This window comes from Mycteria americana, chromosome 17 (assembly GCF_035582795.1).
Source record: "Mycteria americana isolate JAX WOST 10 ecotype Jacksonville Zoo and Gardens chromosome 17, USCA_MyAme_1.0, whole genome shotgun sequence".
In the NCBI taxonomy this organism is placed as follows: Eukaryota; Metazoa; Chordata; class Aves; order Ciconiiformes; family Ciconiidae; genus Mycteria; species Mycteria americana.
Window position 1 is genome coordinate 9,437,213 of NC_134381.1, and position 19,993 is coordinate 9,457,205.

Below are 19,993 nucleotides of genomic sequence, written 5' to 3' on the forward strand. Positions count from 1 at the left end.
CTCCCGCGCCGCGCACTTAAAGGGGCCGCGCCCCCCACCACCGGGGCAGCGCCTTGAGGGGTTGCGCTGCGGGTGCGGGGCAGGGCCTGGCCTTGGCGGCTGCTGCCCGGGAGTTTGTAACAGAGCGGTTTTGGTCTGAACGCGTAGCCAGGGAGGAAGGGGAAGTGCTCCTGCCTCTCTCTACCCTGCTGGGCACCCGCTGCTAAGGCTGAGGGGCTGCTATCGCCCTGGGCCTGTGGGTCCCTCCACGCCCACTGCCCGTCCCACCTCACTGGGAGATGGGACCCTGTCCCGCCATGGAGAAATATGAGGTGCTGCCCGAAGGGCCGGGCCCTGCCTGGTGGGGAAGTGGGGGTGCAGCCTTGTGGGTGGTGTAGGTGGTGCGGGGGGGTACGTGGCCCCGGGGAGGGGTTTGTGGCCTAGGGGAGAGGGTGTAGGCACCCCTGGGGTAGTACATGGCCGTGGGGAGGGAGCGTGAGTGCTTCTGAGGGGTGCGTGGCCTTGGTGAGGGTCTAAGTGGCACTGAGGAAGGGGCCTACATGGTCCCAGGGAGGGAAGTGCTGGGGTGTGGATGGCCCTGGGGAGGTGGGGGGGGGGGTGTTCTGCTCAGCAGGGGGGAAGTGAGGGGGAATGTCCTGGAAGGGAGGGGAAGGCCTGTGTGCCTCTCGAGAGTTGGGGGGCAGATGGGGGGGCCTGTGGTCCTGCCATAGGGAACTGGGGGTGTGCGCTGTGTGAAGGGTGTCTGTGGGAAAGTGGTTTGAAGAGGCTTTCTGCCTTGGTGGTTCTGCCACTTGTAGCTGAGCAAGGGCCTCAGCGTCTCTCCTCTGCCCTGCAGGTGCTGGAGCAGCTCCAGCCTGGGGCACTGGGCACTATGCTGGTAGTGGAATTGAAAACAGAAAAGGGTGCAGAGAAGAAATACATAATAAAGCAGGTGAGAAGGTGGTTGCTAGGAAAACGAGTCCATTGGCATGTTTGTCATCTCTATGGGCCTTTCGGATAGTAACAGAGACAAACATGTTAGGCGGCTTGGCTGCTGGGTAAGAGTAGGCTTACATCTTACTGTGTTGCTGCTTTGGAAATTGGAAGATTCAGATCAGTTTACTAGAATATTGAGGTTAAAAGTGGGTAAAGGGGAGCAGCCCATTTAGGTCCATCCAGTGTGTTTTTACCTTAGCTTACTGCTACTTTGACAGTGCAGGAGAAGGACTGTTGCAGACTCATTTAAAGGTCTGTTTCTGGCTGTCTCCCAACAGCAAGACTGATTCAAACATTGGAGATTGGAGCTATCATTGAAAATTTATGCCAATTCATACACAATTTGCAGTCCCAGTCATCTTGGCAAGATTGTTCTGGCTTAAAGTTCGCTTGTCTCTATATTAGCAATCTCATCCTTGTCTTTTGTTTGGTGCAGGTTGAATGCATTGAAGAAAAGCAAGCAAATGAGGCCTTGAAGGAGGTATCGGTGCAATTTTTCTTTACTATTTCACTTACAAAGACCAAAGTCTTAACAGAACAAAGTCTTTTATCTACGAGGATTAACTAAGTAAATAGTTGAGATGTAAATTAGGTAGGACTATCTGAGGGGTGTTCTCCCTGCCCTCTGCTTGAGCTCAGGCCAGGATTTTGTATTAATTGTTCCTACATTTGAACATGTAGATTCAAATGGACAGCTGTTCTCAGAGGATAGTGCTTTTTCAGGGTTTCTATTTGTTTTGTGTTGAAGACAAAGAGCAAAGCTCATCCTTTTGGCCTTTAAGCTGAAGGAGAACCTTGGTCTGTTTATAGTTTATTATTAAGAACTCAATTTCTAGTTAACATATTTCATTATAAGTTCATTTCTCAGAGTTGGACATTTTTTGATGTGAATGATTTGACTGGTTTTCTTCCTTTGTTGTACTTTTTTTGTGCAAACTTGTTTCAGTGCCTCGAGTAAGAAGCAACATCAGAAATACTGTTAAAATACCAAAATTTTTTTCAACAAAATATGTGAAGTAGCATACAATGGATTAGTCTCACAGATATCCAGTATGCATGACGTCTGCAGTTGAAAGTGAGTGAGAATACGTGTCTGTACAGAGGCTTCATCCTACTCAAGAGAAGTGACCTCTTTATGTACCGAGACTGTCTTTACTGATAAAGTTTGATCCAATTTTTCTGCTGATGTACATGTCTATTGAAGTAAATGCAGTTGTGCCAGCTGGGACCGTGGCTGCTCTTAGTTTTTCTGTTGCACCTGCACAGCTACAAACATAAATATAGGAGAATAAGTTGAATTCTTTTTACCTTTCACACAATCATCAAATTTGCTGAAGTAATTAGTAATTGTTAGAGCCTTACACAGAAACCATCTTCAAGGAGATAAGCATCTCACTAGTGTAATCATATTTTCTGAGGTTCAAGCTTGCGTAGGGGTTACTGGAAATAATGGCTACGCTAGAAAAATCATCTTGACTTTCATATTCTAAGATATGTTTTCAGGTTTGGATGTTAGGAACTGAAGAAAGGGGCGGTTTACATATCATGTCCCTAAGGATCAGTTTATATCCTTGAATTTCACAAGGCTGTTACAGCATTACATTGAGTAGAGCCTTACTGGAATATTTTCCTTAACTTGACACTTGTGCATGCAAATGTATAACAGAGCTTGCACATTGAAAGAATTTGATGAGATATGCAACATGAACAAGTCAGGAGCTGGCTTAGGATATTACTTAAGGTCCTGTTAAGTGTAGCTGACTGTGTAGCTATAGAAAGCTCTCTCTGTATTTTTTTATTCTATGCAGGCAATGGATTTGCTAAAACTTCATCATTCAAACATCTGTGCTTACAAGGAATTGTTTGTGACTTGGGATCATGAGGTGAGAATGAAATAGGATTGGTTAAACGGGAACACATGGTTAATGTTGTAGGCATGTAAGCATTTTTGCAGGTTTAAATTTGGGGTCATTGGTGTGAGAAAGGTTATTTGATTTGAAACAAGCCTCCTTTTTTAACTCCTGAATAAACATACTGAAGAGCTGTGAAGATATATGGATTGGAGTCCATCACATGGCAGTACTGCACACTGACTCACTGATTCTGATGTGAATCAGTCTGCAATACCGATTTTCATGCCTGCATGAAAACCCTTTTATAGGAGACTATAGGAAGCTGAAAGCCCCAACTTATTTATTTGCAGATTTTATTCAGTGCTCAGGCAAAATTTGTGTTAATTTTATGATGTATATTTGACTTGAATTGTCCCATATGGCTTCAGATAAGATGCTTGATAATGTTTTTTGTTTTTTTTTTTAAAAAACCCAAACAAACATGCTGTATTTTTAATAAAGTAAACATTGTCTCCTCCATAAGAGATTAATCATCTCGGAACACCTTGGTATTGGTGAACGTAACACCCACCAGTTTGGCCAAGTGCTCAGTTTTATCTTTCTTACTGCATATGTTACTACTTGCAAACACTTAGACAATTTTGGTGTAACATTTTATTACAGATATCATCTCTGTTCCTTTGTCTGGTAATGCAGTACTCGGGCCAAGGAGATCTTTCATCTGTAATCAAGGAAAAAAGGCAGAAGTCAGAAAAAATAACAGACATGGTAAAAAGTACAGAAGAGGCATCTGGTTGAACTGACAGTCTCGCTGCTTTTATATTTCTTCCTCTGTATTCCCTCTTTCTCAAAGTCTTCCCAAAATCTTCAAAGCACAGTGTTTTGCTGAAGGGTGGTTTTGGAAGCTATCTATCTGTCTATTTGGAAGTTACTGTGTTTATGTTATACTTTCATGTATATTCCCCTCAACAGGTGATTCTGAATTTCCTGGGACAGATGGTAGATGCTTTATTATATATACACAAACAAAATATTTTCCACAGGTGAGTAGAAATCTTGTTCTCTTTGCCTGATAGGTCATTGTTCTTTGCAGTGACTGTTGGTTCAGCACAGCTGGTCACTTAGAGGCAGGGAATTTTACTGTTCAAAAGGGGGAGTAGGAGTTAGAAATTCTGGACTTCATGTATAGATTAGTTTTCTGTGACTTCTGAAGTCATCTGTTTCTTGAGTTTTGTCTAGAATTATCTGTTTGAATGAGGTGTTCTGGCTGTTTTTTGTTTTGAATGTGCTAAAATTCTAATATTAATTTTAATATTAGAATACTGACCATCTCTGTTAGTGCTTACATTTTGGTGGCTGTGATGGACAAGGTATACTTTGTGTATCTAAAATAAGAGTGAACCGTTGCATTCTATGTTCAGATAAATCTGTTACAATCACAAATTTTAAAGCATTTCCCAGTAAAAGAAGAAAATAATTGTATTGCAGTTGATTATCACTTGTATATTTAAAAAAAACAAACCAAAAACCACAAACAAAAAAACCCCAAACCCCTTACCACCACCCCACCAGCCCTCCCAAAAAAACTTCCCAAACCTTCTGATGTGTAAAGATGCTGGGAACCTGTAGTTATATATCATTAGACTCTGATTTCACAGGCTGACAGAAAATGTTTGTGTTGCAGAAATCTCAAGCCATCAAACATACTTGTGACTGGCGAAGCATCCTTCATGCTTAGCGACTTCAGTACAGAAACACTTATGACAGATGAGTTGAAATGGAAAATAAGAGTGGAAGAAAGTAGATATTTGTTTTACATTTTTTCTTTACTTTATTTTTAAAAGATTCAGTTATGGTGAATATTTTTAGTCCTCAGAGAAAAACCAACCAAAGAAGAAAAAATTATCTTCCCTCCCCCTTCTCCGCATTATACTATTTGTCTTCTAAAGTATGAATAGGATATTCGTAGGCAGTTGCCTGCAGCATTAATTGTGTTCACAACTGAAAACTATAGATACGTCTGAGTCTCAGAACTCTGCGACAGATACAGTTGGAATCCTTTTTAGCTTGATACACATGCAGTGACATCTTAGAAAATTGTTCATTAGTTATCGTGTATTTCTTAGTCTTTTGTGGCATATCACCAGTAAAAAACGTCTAATCTCTGCAGAATCTCTAAATTATTTTTAGGCACAAACAATTGCCTGTAGTTCATGCATGTGCAAGCAAAAACTGTGTATAGTTCAATGCCAGCAACATTACGGCATGATTCTTATTTCAACAGATAGCAAGTCTTGGATGGCTCCAGAAACATTTGGTTTTTCTTTTACTGAGAAATCTGACATCTGGTCTCTAGGTTGTATTCTACTTGACATGATGACCTGCTTTGTTCTGAATGTATGTAATAATGTTTCATTATAGATTTAAAATGTCAGTGGCCCACCAGGATATCTGTAAACAAGTGTGTGAAAGCTCTTCTGATACCATACTCTTTACAGGCAGAAGAGATAACTTCATTACTGCAGGATATTAGACAGGATACCAGCTGTCTTGAGGGAGTTCTGACACTAATGCAAAATGGAGAGAACAGCTCTTTGCCTTTATTTCCAATTTTATTTATGATGCTACAGATTCAGCCCAGCATGAGACCCACAGCAAAGTGAGTTCTGGATGCTTTCCCCTTATTTTTTGTCCTAAACCCCACTTACCTTCACAAAGATGGGATTGTTAGCTACTAGTTTCTACTACGTAGAAAGAGATTGAGTCAAGGTTGCTGATCTTACTGCCTCAACAAATTGAGTTTTTAAAAAAGTCAAAGACTTGGTGTTCATTCAGAAGTGGGCATTCTGATATGCGTAGGTGTTCTTTTTTGAAGAGTTACATTCTAAAATCACATTATACACAATTTTACAGGCCATTAGCTTGAAGCCTAAGCATGGCTTGCTCAATGTAAGCTCTTTCATTAGCTGTTTTGAAGTAAATTGTGTAAGTTCTGTCAAAAACAATCCAGTCTTCAAAGAAGTATTGTTTTCATTTTGATACAAAAAGCTACAAAGCCTGTAGAATTTTTTTTTGTGACTTACCAGTTCTAACTTATTTGTACTGCTTTTGTCTCTCGTAATTCTAGGGATCTGACTGATGTTCCATTTATTAGGGAATGCCTGACTGTTGCTGGTGTCTCTCTAGTAAATCTGAAAAAGTCTTTGCCTCCCAAAATAATAGATGTGCTCCTTGAGGGAGGAGTCGAGAGTGTTCTAGGTAATAAGGAAAATGATTAATGTGATGGTGATTTTCATAGGAAATAAACCCACATGTTTTCCAGTCAGCATATATTCTACTTGAAAATAAATTATTGGGCATTCATTTTACTTGAAATAAAATGGGATGCTATTTGGAGGAAGGATCACTAAACAGCCTTTTCTATAACCTCATAAGATTACCAGCCATACCTACTGCACAAGTTAAATGGGGTCAGAGATCATTCCTCAGAAAACTGGGGAGCCCCACTTATTTTCTCTGCATTCTAACATGTTTGCCAGTTTATGCCATCTTAATCTGAAAAGGCTATCAGAATAATGCCTTTAAAGCTCCTGTCCCTGCTCTGATTTAATATTCCAACAGGTCCCCAAAATATATGCCAAATACACAGATAATAGGGGTGAATCATAACACTTTGTAATATTTAAACGTTTGATGCATTAGGGGAAAGTTTTTTCTATTTTCAACAATCACAAATTACATTATTTTCATTTGTATCAATTCAGATCTTGTACAAAATAGAGAAAATTTGAACAATTTTTATAAGTGTTTGTATCAAGTACTTAGAAGAATTTTCTTGTTTTATGTAGAATTCATGCAGGCTTTCTGGGATATAGAAGAAGCACAGGCTAAAGCCATTCAGCACCTTGCCAGCTTTGTAAGAGATAAAAGTGGTAAGGCACTATTTTATTAATTTATTTCTTCTGCTCTTTCCTTACATTTTGAGATAATAGGAAAAGGAAAAAATTCTTATGACAATAAATGAGAATGAAATTGCTCTCTTCCTATTTCTCATTGTTGGAACGTACTGGAATAGGTCACTAGTTGATGTGGTTGTGTTGGTACTTGTTTTGTAAATGCTTTCATTGAACAGCAGAGGTGTTTTACTAGATAAGAAAAATGGGCACTGGAAGAAAACTTAGTGATATTTTAATTGGCAGCAACGGTGAATTGGCAAACTGACATTTGAAGAAGGTAATTCGTATCAGCATTGGGGCAACTTGGGGGTAATGCCTAGGGCTATAAGACTGATGAAGCTACACGTGTCTAGTTTCTGTGTGTCTAGTAAAGCTGTGTGAGTGAAGACTGTATATTTTCTCCCAGCATCTGTGCATTTTCAGACTAATCTTTCAGATCAAAATTAGTATTTTCAAAGCACTGTGTTAACTCAGTTATAAAATGTGCTGCTATTTTATCGTGATAGCATTTTAATGCTGGCATTGGCTTATGATGTTCAACCACAGAGGTGTTCATATCAGTAACCAATAAGGAAAAAGAATAATTTGCCTTTTTCCTTAGAGTTACCTATATCTTCAATTCTGTTACTGAAGAAATCTTTACTCAGTAGTACAGCAGGCTTTGGTTATAAATAACAAAATGAATGGATCTTTGATTTCTCATTCAAACCTATTGACAGCAATACAAGGCTGTGTGCACATCTGACTGACTTGTTTGGCACTTCTACACCATGGCTTACCATGACTGATGCTCGCATCTTTGAAGGTGCTCAAAATGGATCCCTAAAAGCCATCCAGTGTGTCCTCAACATTTTATCATAGATTTGTGGATTCACTGAATAGCTGTATTAACTATTCCAAAAGCTCAAAGTCTTCCTAGAACTAGGAGACCTGCTGAAATACTTTCCTCCACAGGTTCTGAAAAGCATGGTTTTGGGCTCATGCACAATGTTCTACCACACAACTTGCTACATGACCAGTGAACGATGCCAGTGTGACTTAATGAGGAACGTGCTGGCTATGCTTGGCTTGCATAGCCTTGCAGCTCTCTTTATTAAGAGACATTTCCCGTAGAGACTACAGAATTCACTCTGTATTGTTTCATCTTGACTTGCATTTTGTTCTCTTTGATTCAAGAGTGTTGTTCTGCCATATCACATCATCATAGGGACTCAAATTTGAAACTGGAACTCTTGTGTTTTGGAGCATAGATACCCACTGAGCGTTCTAAGCAATTGACTGTGTAACTGAATGCTGTCTCAAATAATTTCTTTTCCCTGCAGCCTTGCCCTATCTGCTAACAGTCACAGAATTGATCACTTTTGCTATGAAGACTCATGCAGATTCTCTCAAGTTACAAGTAGATGGTTGCAGTTTACTGCTTGAAATTCTTAGTCAAGGTACAGTTATGAGACTTCCAACTTATGCTGGGTAATACAGCCTATCTCTTGTAAAGTTACATGTAGCAGATAAGGTTTGAAATGGGTTCAGTAATGATTTTAGGGGATAAATTTAAAGTAATAGAGGAATTTAACCAGCTTTAATAAGAGTCTGGATTCTCATGGACTTTCTTCAGGACTGGCATACATGAATTCTGTGTTAATTTAAAATACAGGCTACTGATCTTAGGCTACCAAGTTTGTTTTCATCTTGTGTAGAGTGTTAGAGTGCATAAATAAGACTCTCAGTGTTCTGGTATTGAATTTCAAACCATAAAAGTGTGTGTTGGTCTCTTGTGTGGTCCCTGCTGTCACTTCCTTGGCAATTTACCCCAATTAACACCTGACAATGATACAAGCTTGAAAATAGTAAGAATTGTGTTTCACAAAAAGAAAATTTAAACTAACTTTTGGATATGTTATGTGAAGAAATACAGTTAATTGCATGTTTTACTTATGCTGACAGCAGGGGGTTCAGACTTCGTTCAAAGCCACTGAAACCTTTGTTCTGTTCAACTGTTTACTTTTGACAGCTCTAGAACAGGATGTGGTGATGGCCCTGGATGAGAATGTGACCAGCTTTCTGTTAGACACAGTGAGAAAACACTCTGAAAATGAAGAGTTACTTTCATTGGTCTGCACATTATTGATGATGATTTCAGCCAGTGGTGGGTCACCTTGTTCGTTTTGGGGAAATATTCTTATGTTTTGACTTTTATAATCCAAGATATAATGCAGAACTTGTGACTTCACTGAGAGATGTGGATGTCTGTAGGTATTAGTTTAATAGTGGTAATATTGGTAAGATTGACTAGATATTGGTAATATAACACTCCTGAAAGTATAAGAGACACTGCTGAGGCTTCAGGTACTTACAGAATTGTATCTATTAGAGTGGTCCTGTATTTTGTCTTGTTTTGGGAACAAGTACAAACTGTGCAAATAGTAGTGCTTGGGAAAATGAGGGCATAGAACCTGGATTTTATTTTTGGCTGTGCCATGGTGAATTTGAAACCATTCTACTTAATTTCTCTACTTTGTTTTTTTTCCTGAGATTGTAATTGCTAAATGTTTATAGTATTTTTTTACTTGTTTACTTGTTTTCAGTGTCAGTTCAACAGTCATCAGAAGACCATTTTTATAAATGGTTACAGAAGGATTTAGCAGCAAGGGGATAATCTTTAAAAAAAAAAAGTACAAAGTTTCACGTACAGATAAATTTACCATCTAAGACCAAACTATTTTTACATAGTGTTTCCTAATTCTGAAGCTGAGGTAGCTTGAATTGCTAATGGAAAACATTTGAAAAACAGTAATTTATACCCTCTCAGTTCCTTTTCTGCTCTGTAAATTTTGGATCTGTAAGGAAAAAGGATGGCCAAACATTGATTTGAAAGGGTCACTTGTGCTAAACACTATGCTTAAGTGCCTCTTGTTAAAGAATTCGGTCTGTTCTCTTGCTTTCTTTTGTCCAGCTGATAGTATCATGTTACTGGTTTGTTATCACTGTTTAAATATGGTTAGTGGTGCTGTCTGTTTTGAGGACAGCGAGTGGGACAAAAATACCAGATTCCATAGAATTTATCTTTCTGTGTTTTTCAGAAGTTGCTGCAGAGAATCTAAGGAAAGTTGGAGTAATTCCAGACCTTCTGTCAATTTTAAGAAATTTTCTTCATAATGAAAAGATCTGCCTCTCTTGCTGTGGAGTTCTCTGGAGCTTGGTTGTGAGTGGTAAGTAGAACACAGCAAGTATTGTGCCTAGACTCATGTGACTGAAAGGCAGCAGGTATTGTGCCTAATTGAGTTCAGACATTCCTGTTGCTGGGACTGGTTTTTTCTTTTCTCCCATTCTGGAGAGATGTCTCCACAGCGCTACCAGAATAACTTTAAGTGATCCAGAGTTAAATGAGAGAGAACTAAAAACTAATGCAGACTTTTTAGCAACCCTTTTTGTGGTAAGGTGCCAAAGTCAAATCTTTACTGTTTAGGCAAAGATGTGGCTTATCAACAGACTGTCAGAAATGAAAGGGTACATGCAGTTTCTGGTTTGTCAGTCGTGGTTTTGCTCTGCTCTTAGCAGAGGGAGTGCAGTGCAAACAGCATATTAGATTAGGTATCAGAATAGCATTTGGAATTAATAGCATCTTATTTCTTTCCATCACACTTCTCTTGGCAGCACTAGGCTAAATCTTGAGTTGGACATCTCCTAGAGACTTGCTTTTCCAAAAGAAATGTGATTGGCAAGGTGCAAGTGTACTCTTCCCGTTGCCTTAGAACTAAACCAGCATCATCCCACAGTGTTGGAGAGCCATGGGTGATTGCTTGAGCTGACCCCCTCTTACGAGACCACGCTGCGAGTTTAGGGGATTTGTTTCTGTGACGTGTTCTTGTATAGGTGTGTGGTGTTCTAATCATCAAGGAAGGCTGAAAGCACAGTGTACACAATTGGACTTTGTGTGTTTTATTCCCTCTGTGCAACTAACTGCCCATTTGATTTATGTGACCAGCTAAATACCCATCCTGCAGACCATATTCTGTCAAAAAGGTGGTTATTTTTGGAGGTTTCTTGCTGTGATCCCCATGTATAATTTAAATGTCAAAGAATCCTAGCTCCTGGAGAAGTTCAGCTTTCTGCAATAAACACTACTATTTGTTAGTCCTGTAAAATTTGATTTGTTTTTGTACATTTTAAATTCCTTCCCTTTGCTGTTGTCCCATACTAAAACAATGTTGGCATTACTCCAGGGCCACCACCCATTAAGGTTTTAACTGATACAATTTGATATACAATGTGCTTATGATATTATTACTTGATTAAGTCTGCTTGATGCATTTCCTTTTTGTTACGGTGATTCAGAGAATAATGTAGACCAAGCATTGCTGAAAAGTGCTGTCCCTGTTACCTCTGCGGTCCTCCAAGAGCACCTCCAGAACGGAACAGTTACGGAGTCAGCTTGCTCGGCTCTATGGGCGTTGTCGCTCCAAGGTGTGTTTTCCCAGCCTTCTTGTCCCTCGTGCACGGAAAAGGCTAGTATGCCAAACACATCTGTCTGTCAGTGGTGATCCTTGAAATACAGGCTGCTTGGCCTTAGCAGGCTCTGCAGATGGCAGCAGAGTTAGGAACTTGATCCTCTCTTAACCGGTCTTCCATGCACTTGCTCTCTTAACGTTCCCTAATGAAGCTATTTTTGATGAGCCGTAGCAATTATATAACTGGATACTGCTGCTGGTTACTGTAACGATGGGCATCTACAAGAACCTTGTTGTGCAGGGCATTCTCTCTGGCTTCCCTCAAGACCAAGAATCCCATTTGTGTTACTCCTTCGAACACAGCATTAGTGTTGTGCGGCATGGGCTAGGAGGGTTGTTTTTATGCCATTTGCTTTGTAAATTGGGAACGATATTTCAGATTAAAAAATAAAATGCATATGTGTCTCATTAGCACATGCACTAAGGAACGGATCCTTGCAGTACTACTGTCTTATTTCTTCCTCGCAAGAATATTGCCATGTGTTTACCTACTGCCCTGTGCCTGTACCATCATTCCGCTAGGAAGAGCTGAGTAAAACACCCCAAGCAATCTCATTTCTAGTACCCGTCAGCAGAATAGGTTGATTATTCAGGACTCTCTGTTCCTTTTGGCTTGGAGAATGAAAGGGAATCTTGACATAGAAGATGTATCAGAAATTTCTCCTAGACCCCTGGATCAACTCATAAGATGTTATTGGTCCTTTTTTACTGCAATACAGGTTTTCACATGCTTTCTTTGTAACTCTTATCGCATTATTAAAAAGTCATTTCGGAAACAGGAGGCAGAAGTTGAAACGCTGATGAGTGTTTTAAAGGCTTTTCAGTATTTTGAAGTTTTGGGGGTTTGTGTGTTGTGTGGTTTTTTATTTGTTTTTTTCTTTTTTTTTTTTTAAAGGTTGCTTAACTGAAAATGAATATGAGCCCACAACAGCGCTTCTGCTGGATGCGCTCAGGATGAACCCAGAAAGACCAATGCTGGTGAAGAACGCCTGCCTGGCATTAGCAAGCCTTCTAAGGCTATCTGGTAACATTCAGCAATCCTTTTTTTATTAATTGCAAATCAGCTCAGAAGTGGATGTTTCTGTATAGTTCAAGAGTTCATAGTGGGATTGGGATTGGCATCCGCTCTCCCGAGTTAATCTTTCCTTGCAGGATGGGAAGAGAAAATGGTGAAACTGGAGGTGCAAATTTTTTTCTTCCCATGGACCCAGCATGCATATATGAGAAGTATTAGATCAGCCCAATCTGATCCATTAGTAACTTGAGAGTGTTTTGTTACTTATTTTACAATGAAGTTGTTTCAACTGTGTAAATGGGTAGAGCTCAATCAATGTGAAAACAGTAAACATGAAAATATCATTGTGCCATGCATGACAGTGTCAGCTGCATATATGGTCTTCTACTTGTTGCCCAAATATGCTTCAGAATAGCTTTTAGGAAGGCTGAAAATAATGGACGTGACTTCCTGGAAAAATATTACATGTGTGCTAGCTGGAGCAGGGGACTGGAAAGCAGGTAATGCAGTCTGCAGCTACCAATTAGCCCAGCAGTGTTTGTCTCCCTTTCAGAAATATCAGCTTTGAGATTTATAACGGATTCAAAAGGCAGTGGAATCAACCAGATCAAGGACGCCTACCACCTTCACTTTGATGATCCAGAAGTGGTGGAAAATATCTGTGTGCTGATTAACGAGATGGTTCAGTATGGTGAGATGGTGGTGGTGCTTGTCAAGTCTCTTCCTCTCCCCTACCCCCAAAAGATAGTAAAGAAAACCGTAACAGCAGCTGCTCAGGGATGTGTTAGTTGCTCTCAGGAAAGAGAGAATATATTCGCATATATCTGAGAAAGGAGGATGAATTGGAACAGAGTTCATCCCACTTCTCCTTGAATAATTATAAATGCCCCTCTGATGTTATAATGTTATAACTTCATCTTACTTGCCTTCTGTGTGTGTAGATCTGTCCCCTCCCTGCTCTCCTTTAGCTCCTGCTGAAACCATTGGCAGCTGTAACCATAAATTATCCTGTTCATTTACATTACAGATGACGTTGTGCTGGATATGCTGTCCCAGAAAATGGAAGAACTGCTGTCTGAAATAAAAAGCCGTTTTCCATCTAGCACGGTATGTAGAAGTCACTGTGATAATAGTGTGGATGCTTAGTATAATGTTTCTGGTCATGGATTTTATCATTCTCAAATAGCTGGAATTACGCAGTGCAGAAATTTACAGAATTATGTGTATATGGGGTGAAGAGTGAGAGTTCAGAGTAAGAATATTTCTAACTACTGAAAACAAGTAGTTGGAAGTTTTTTTCTTTATGCTTTATGCTGTAATTTTTTAAAACTATGTTCTGGTCTCTTGCAACATTGCATTGCATTAATTTACTACATTCTTCACACTAAAACAGGCTAAACTGGAAGTATATTACATCCAATTATTTTTGCTTTATAACTGACATCCTTAAAAACCAAACAACAAAACAAAACAAACCCTTGTGACAGTTTGCCTGAACATTTAACTTATATTAAGTTCCAACACGTAGTCATACTGAAAAAACGTAACTGTTGAAACACCAGAAACAGCAAAGTTATCAAAGCTATTTAATGTGTTACACTAGTATTTTCTTTGCAATGGCTTGCCATCAAGAAGCCAGTAATTAGAAGTTTGTTCATCAAGCTAATAAAACTGGTTAGTATTGTAACTTTGCTCTTTTTAGTTACGCATTTAGCCAGCTTACATAATTTGTCTCAAAGACGGTTACATGCAAACTTGTTCTCCAGTGTCTCCCACAGCCATTGCCTGCACCACTTTAATGAACGCTGCAGCTATAAAGTAGAGCAGAAATAAAGAATAACAAAAGAGAAGAAAGCTCCCTCTTCTGTTGTAAATGTAATTTGTTGTTCCCTGTGTCCTCTGTTGACAAACACCACAGACAGACAAGACCAGAACACTCTTGTTCTGGCAATACAGTGTGCGACATGCAACTGCTAAATCTCCAAACCCCATTCCTCCTTACTTTCCAGTATCTATTTAGATTATTTAAATCACAGCATTAGTATTCAGTCTGGTAATTGCAGTTGTTTTGGATTTTGCAGAATCAGACCCCACCACTCACTTTAAAGGCCTATGTTAGACAGTGTTTTTATTAATAAAGGACTATAAAACAAGTGAAGCAACAAGGTAATCTATTTGACAATTCTCACATTTCTCTCCAGGAGATAATGACCCTTGTGGATGCAACGCTTTTGAAACTGCAGAAGTAAAAGAAAAACTTCTGTGTATAAGAACAAGACTTGTACACTTCTGGTTCAGATATAAAAGCCTGGATCCTCCAGAAATATTTAAAAACATTTTTGTCACCAGAAAGATTAATATTGGGCCTTTAATAATATATAAAGTTATATATTCTGTGGATTTAGGTACCACAACTGTGAGACTAACAGCAATAATTAATTCGCCTGACTTTGTAGACTTTTAAAATATTTGAAATAAAGCTTTTAGTCTTGGGAGTTTCAGCAAAGCAATGACAGTTTCTTCCTTCATCTATCGTAATTTAAAAACACTTTTTTTTAACTTATTCAGTGTATATTTCCCTTGCAGAAATTGAACTGATTAAGTACTTCACAAATGCAGGCATTTGTTACAAGTATTGTTTAAACACGGTGGTAGGCATTAGACATAGGTACCATCCAGAAAGGGGATACTAGTGGTATTCTTGTATGGCAGCAGTCACGTACCAGGTTAGGAAGTATTGTCTTCTGATTGATTTTATGAAGTAGCTGCTGTCAGTTCTGAGTTCTCTCTAAATTTGCCCTGGAATGTGACATGAAACCAGCAAATGCTGCAGATAAAAACACAGTGTAGAATCATTCAAGCTTTACAATTTTTGTTAGATTTGTTCTTAATAGCAGCTTCCCATTTCTTTTTCTCTAAGGTGTACAGTCTCATAGCCGCTTGTGCATCCTGAATCTAAAAGAGAACAGAACAAACAGGAGGCTTAATGAAACATAGCTGACATGGTTTAAGAACATCATTGTTAATAACCAGCTAAATCTTCCATCATTTTAATACAGCCTTTCAATTAACATTTCATAATCTCTTTCTAGACTTAAGTTCTGTGACTAGTGGAAGGGGATGAATATGTGTTCAGAATGCATGGCCCACCACAAGGCTATGCACTTCTCCTTCTGATTGTGACTTGGAGAGCCATAATGAAAAAATACTCTTGATAGTGTCTTGGAGATACCCTCATAATTTGCCCTGCTTTTTCAGTTCATTCCTCTATTATATCCTCCTGTCCACTGAAAGAAAGGAACTAACTGCTGAGATTCAGTAGTAGGCTCTCACACTATTTTATCCAACCCACCATAGTACAACAGTGCAGAATACTGCTTTTAAGGTAAGCAGTCAATACCTGAGAATTACTTTTTTCCTCTGGGGATCTTAAAATAACAAGAACTAATATTTAAACAAAATACCGTTGACTTGTGCAAATGAAGTTTATGAAAATAAGGAAATAATCCAAGAGGTATGAGACACGTAACAGTAAGCAAGCTTAGATGGCAATCTTACTGCATGCTGGTGTCCAAGCAGAGCTTGCTAACTTTCACTGAGAGGCTAGAATGAAGCCACAGCATTCTGGATGGAAGCCAGATCCTAGAGCTAATGCATAGTACCTTGTTGATCTACCCAAAAATGTATGTTCTGATGAGATACATACCGAGCAGTGCTCTGATGTCTGCACTTGAACATTTAGCAGTCTCTCACAGAGCAGTTTCAATGATGGCCGTGGATTCTAGAAATAGAAAAGATAGAATCATGCTGTCTCACACTAGTTGAAATATATATATAGGTGTGTGTGTATATATATATTTATATATTTATATATATGTATATATAAAAATATTAGTTTAAGTGTATTCCTCAAAGTATAGCACATCTCAGCTTCTACCGGTGAAACTGTCAAGAAGAATTAATGAATTACGAGATTTATGCACACACTGCTGAGAGGATTTTATGTATATTACCATAACCCTAAGATTTACGTTTGGAGTCCTTTGTTGTGAGAAAGAAAACCTGAGTATATAGTTATGAAACTTAAAATATCTCCCTATAATCTGAACCTTTACTCCTGCCGTCTAAGCAGAAACTTGAAACCAGCTATTTTTTTTTATATCTCTATGGAAATGATACTATTAAGAAGAACACATAAGCCTTACTGTAAGTAGAACTGTACCGTCTTAATCTGCTATCCAGAAAAGCATTATGAAGAACATGCAAGTGCTAAAGAATGGGACAGCCACTGAATTCTGTGCACAGGTATTACTGGTAATGTTTGTACTGAACTAAGGAACTTACTGATATATTTCAAACACTAAGTAAGCATTCAACTAGACTAGTATTTTTGAATGACAAAAAGCAGGCATCCCTGTTTCAGGTAGGAAAGAAGGAACAGGGTCAGGCAGGGGCAAGCGTAGGAGGAGTGAGCTTGCAGCTGGGAGTCAGCAGCTCGAGAGGCAGTTAATTGAGGTGCACCTTCCTGTCCGTTTCTTACCTTGACTCTCTGTCTGAAAGGCTTGTATCTTTGTGTGTCACGTATTTTCTTCTTAGGGTGATCAAGAAATAGGACCTAGAAGAAATCACATTTTCCAGTCCAAAGCATGCTGTTGCATGGAAACTTACACAGTTGAATGTACGGCTTCCTGCTCTTTCCTTCCATCCGTTAGAAGAGATAGTTCAAAACCATGAATGGACAAGACCAAGATCATCCAGACACTGGCTGCATTCAAGAACCACAGTTCTACTTAGTATGAGAAACAGAAATGAATCTGGAGACACTGCCTGTAGAGACTACCTGCAGTGCTGGTACAGTATGACTAAAGATACCTGTCTCTGGTAACTGCTGAGCTTTGGGGGCTAAGCAAAGCATGCAAACAGTTTCTTCATAATCCTGTTTCTTTCCTGGCTCTTCAGTAAGCAGATCAGTGCTATTAGCGACAGAGTTTGGAAGCTGAAGAACTTTAGTGGGCGAGTGACTAGGGCTATACTTGGTGCAGCATGAAATAACAAGAAACTGAGATAAGTGATAAAGCTGTAGTTTCTAGGAGTTCAGGTGTGTTCATCAGAACCAGAAAGATGTATTAAAGTTAATCAGTCTTAAATTTTTGGAGCCTTGTCTTCAAAATAACAAATCTGCAGCCATGTACCTTTAGATCATTGCGTAAAGCATGTCCGACTAAAATCCTTCCATTCAAGATGTCAGCGACCTCCTTCTGAACGGTTTTAAAATCTTCACCTAAAAACACCACACAATGAAACACCTTCCATTAGACGCATAAGACAACTAAGCAAACTACAGTCAAAACACTGCATCTTCTTTGTGGAGGCAATTGCATCCTTGGGACTGTAGCTATACAAATTTGTAACAAGCAGGGGATTTAGTGTACTGTACAAGAGCATAGAGAATTCTATAAAGAGCATAGCACTAAAAGGAAATAAATTTTCTATTATTCCCATACCATAATCCATGAGTTAATTTCTTCTAGGGCATTAGTGACCACTCTGTAAAAAGTACTTCTTCCCACAATTTTTCTTAGCATTCACACTATGTTTTGTTTTACATTTCCCAAAATAGGTCTAAGATTTTTCCAAGCCAACGAGGCTTCTGTGATAGCCTGTTAAATTCTCCCTCCTTAAAGAACATTTTGGGGGGAAAAAAACCTCCTACCTGTTTTTATATTCTCAGGGCGTATGCCACTAACAGCTGTTCTGTAATCAGTCACCTCTTCTGTAGGCTTGACATACTTGTCATAAATGCACTTTCCAAACTGGTTCACGATGGACACACGAGCCACAATACTGTCTTCACCCTTGGGTCCCACTCCCACCATCTCGCAGTCCATGGCTACAGCTTGTGTCAGCCTAAAAGACAAAGGACAGCTTGGTGACACCTCTGTTACAGGGAATGCACAGCAGAGTTCACAAGGTTCACGTGTTGATACAAATGGGGAAAACTTGGCAGTTCATCTGTCAGCAGACACATGGAGATGTCAGCTTACGCTGTGCACCTGGAAATCACAGTTATAAGAAGATAATTGTGATGCCTCTGCTGCCATCCTTCCTGCTGGCATGCCACTCACCCTTCAGAAGCCTTTTCTTTAACCAGCACCTGCTCCACAGACTGTTTGGATTGGCCTGTTTCGAGTCCCAGATTTCTTCTCGCAATTTTTGCCGCTTCAGGTCCTATTGCTGCTTCAATATCTTTTGGGTCAACGTCATCAAACCAGATTTCGGCCCTGGTAAGTACAGATTTAATTACATATAACGGTCTTAAAGCAGTTTTCCATTTACATAGTGTAGGAAAAGCTTACTTATTTTTTAAATCATGAAATTAACTCTGTGAAAATTAGTCTAGTACTGTCACCTATGCGGGTTTGTTGCTATATCTGAGGAGCAGGGGCAGCATGCATCTTATTTCTCCCAAAATTTAGTCTGGAAGAGTGCAGCTGTTTTGAATGTACTGCTCTGTGCTCCTTAAGTACACCTCCCAAACTAAATAGTCACATGCATGTATCATGCCTGAAGTACTCACTCTTTGGGTTGCTGCTCCGCACATTCTTCAGCTTTCCTCCTCTTATGTTTTATATCACCTTTCTCCTTTAAAATGTTGCCATTTTTCTTTTTTTCTTTGCAGCCTTTTCTGTCGCTTTTGATGCCATTTAAATTCTTATCTGTTGCAACCCTCTTGGATTTAGGCTTAGCCAAAGGAGGAGAGTCTTTAGCAGAACCACTGTCCGTTTTATTTGTGGGTTTGGACTTTACCACATTCCTGTTCCCATTGACAGCTGCAACTTCTTGGCTATTTCCCACTTTGAGTGGATGCTTCTTTTTGGTGCATGTTTGACATGTAGAGAGGGACTCGCTGGAGCTATTTGCCTTTTGTTTCAGTAGCTAAAATGACAAAAAAAAAAAAAAAAAAAAAAAACAACAAACCCAAAAGGATTGTCTCCCTCCATTTCTGACCCCACCATGGTTCCCAAGGGCTCCTGGCACTCTGCCCCGGTGCCAAGTGGCCCTGCGCTCTCTAGCTGGCCTAAGGGGAATTACCTGCAACGGGACGTCCCGGATCCCTGCCCGCAGCACTTTATGTGTTGACACAAAGATTATTATGGTGTTTTTAATTACTACAGACAACGTGGGACTGCATTCAGAGAACGACAGGGCGGCCCCAGCCCGCCCCGGGCGGCTCCCCCGTCCCAGCGCCCCGGGGGATGGCTCGGCTCGCCCAGGCGCATCCCCCCGCTCCCCCTCACCTCCTGCAGCGCCTTCCAGTTGGAGGAGAACTCCCGGGGGCTGCGGGGGGGAGCTGCCGCCGCCACCGCCATCGCCATGTCGGGGCCTTTCGGCGCGGCCCCCGCCGCTGCTTCCCCGAGGCCGCGCCAGACCTTCCTCCTCCTCCTGCCCTTCCTGCGGGCCGCGGCGCTCGGCCCCGGCGCCTCGGGCTCCGCGGGGCTCTGCTTCGCCATGCGGCCCGACCCCCTCCGCGGGGCCGCCGGGGTGGGGGATGCGAGTCCCAACCGGTCCGGGGCTACCGCTCCCACCACGCCGGGACCGGGACCGAGCAGCGCCGCACCGGCCCGGCGGGGAACGACGACCCGCGCTTCGGTTCCGGGCTGCGCGGCCTGGCGGGCGTGTGAGGCC

At 40.4% G+C, this 19,993-nt stretch overlaps 2 protein-coding genes across 5 annotated transcripts; one reads left to right on the forward strand and one right to left on the reverse strand.

Moving 5' to 3' along the window:
* Positions 1–135: 135 nt before the first annotated feature.
* STKLD1 (serine/threonine kinase like domain containing 1) lies at positions 136–14,642 on the forward strand. 4 transcript variants are annotated; one of them, XM_075519436.1, is made up of 19 exons: positions 136–311; positions 836–931; positions 1,412–1,456; positions 2,784–2,858; positions 3,492–3,596; positions 3,801–3,871; positions 4,513–4,628; positions 5,113–5,225; positions 5,327–5,487; positions 5,956–6,086; positions 6,677–6,760; positions 8,107–8,223; positions 8,796–8,930; positions 9,865–9,993; positions 11,120–11,248; positions 12,188–12,316; positions 12,861–12,998; positions 13,335–13,414; positions 14,509–14,642. In XM_075519436.1, the coding sequence occupies exons 1-19, from the start codon at positions 279–281 to the stop codon at positions 14,554–14,556; spliced, it is 1,935 nt and encodes a 644-aa protein (XP_075375551.1). In that variant the 5' UTR covers positions 136–278; the 3' UTR covers positions 14,557–14,642. The 4 variants fall into 4 exon arrangements, with proteins under 4 accessions (XP_075375551.1, XP_075375552.1, XP_075375554.1 ...); XM_075519437.1 differs by having other exon boundaries at positions 4,513–4,599; positions 5,117–5,225; XM_075519439.1 differs by lacking the exon at positions 12,861–12,998.
* Positions 14,643–14,800: 158 nt separating this feature from the next.
* Positions 14,801–19,951, reverse strand: REXO4 (REX4 homolog, 3'-5' exonuclease). Its single transcript, XM_075519440.1, has 8 exons — positions 19,606–19,951; positions 18,885–19,243; positions 18,433–18,588; positions 18,021–18,214; positions 17,500–17,588; positions 16,848–16,922; positions 16,014–16,088; positions 14,801–15,262 (listed from the first exon to the last, which is right to left on the reverse strand). The coding sequence occupies exons 1-8, from the start codon at positions 19,816–19,818 to the stop codon at positions 15,164–15,166; spliced, it is 1,260 nt and encodes a 419-aa protein (XP_075375555.1). The 5' UTR covers positions 19,819–19,951; the 3' UTR covers positions 14,801–15,163.
* Positions 19,952–19,993: the final 42 nt, after the last annotated feature.

Bases quoted from the DNA above. Each gene is read 5' to 3' on its own strand.
- STKLD1 (XM_075519436.1), top strand. From the start codon at position 279: ATGGGACCCTGTCCCGCCATGGAGAAATATGAG. The intron at 4,629-5,112 runs GTAGATATTTGT...TTATTTCAACAG, and splicing joins GAAAATAAGAGTGGAAGAAA to ATAGCAAGTCTTGGATGGCT. The intron at 5,488-5,955 runs GTGAGTTCTGGA...TCGTAATTCTAG, and splicing joins AGCATGAGACCCACAGCAAA to GGATCTGACTGATGTTCCAT.
- REXO4 (XM_075519440.1), bottom strand. From the start codon at position 19,818: ATGGCGAAGCAGAGCCCCGCGGAGCCCGAGGCGCCGGGGCCGAGCGCC. The intron at 19,244-19,605 runs GTGAGGGGGAGC...TTGTCATTTTAG, and splicing joins ACTGGAAGGCGCTGCAGGAG to CTACTGAAACAAAAGGCAAA. The intron at 18,215-18,432 runs GTGAGTGGCATG...TTTGTCTTTTAG, and splicing joins AAAGAAAAGGCTTCTGAAGG to GCTGACACAAGCTGTAGCCA.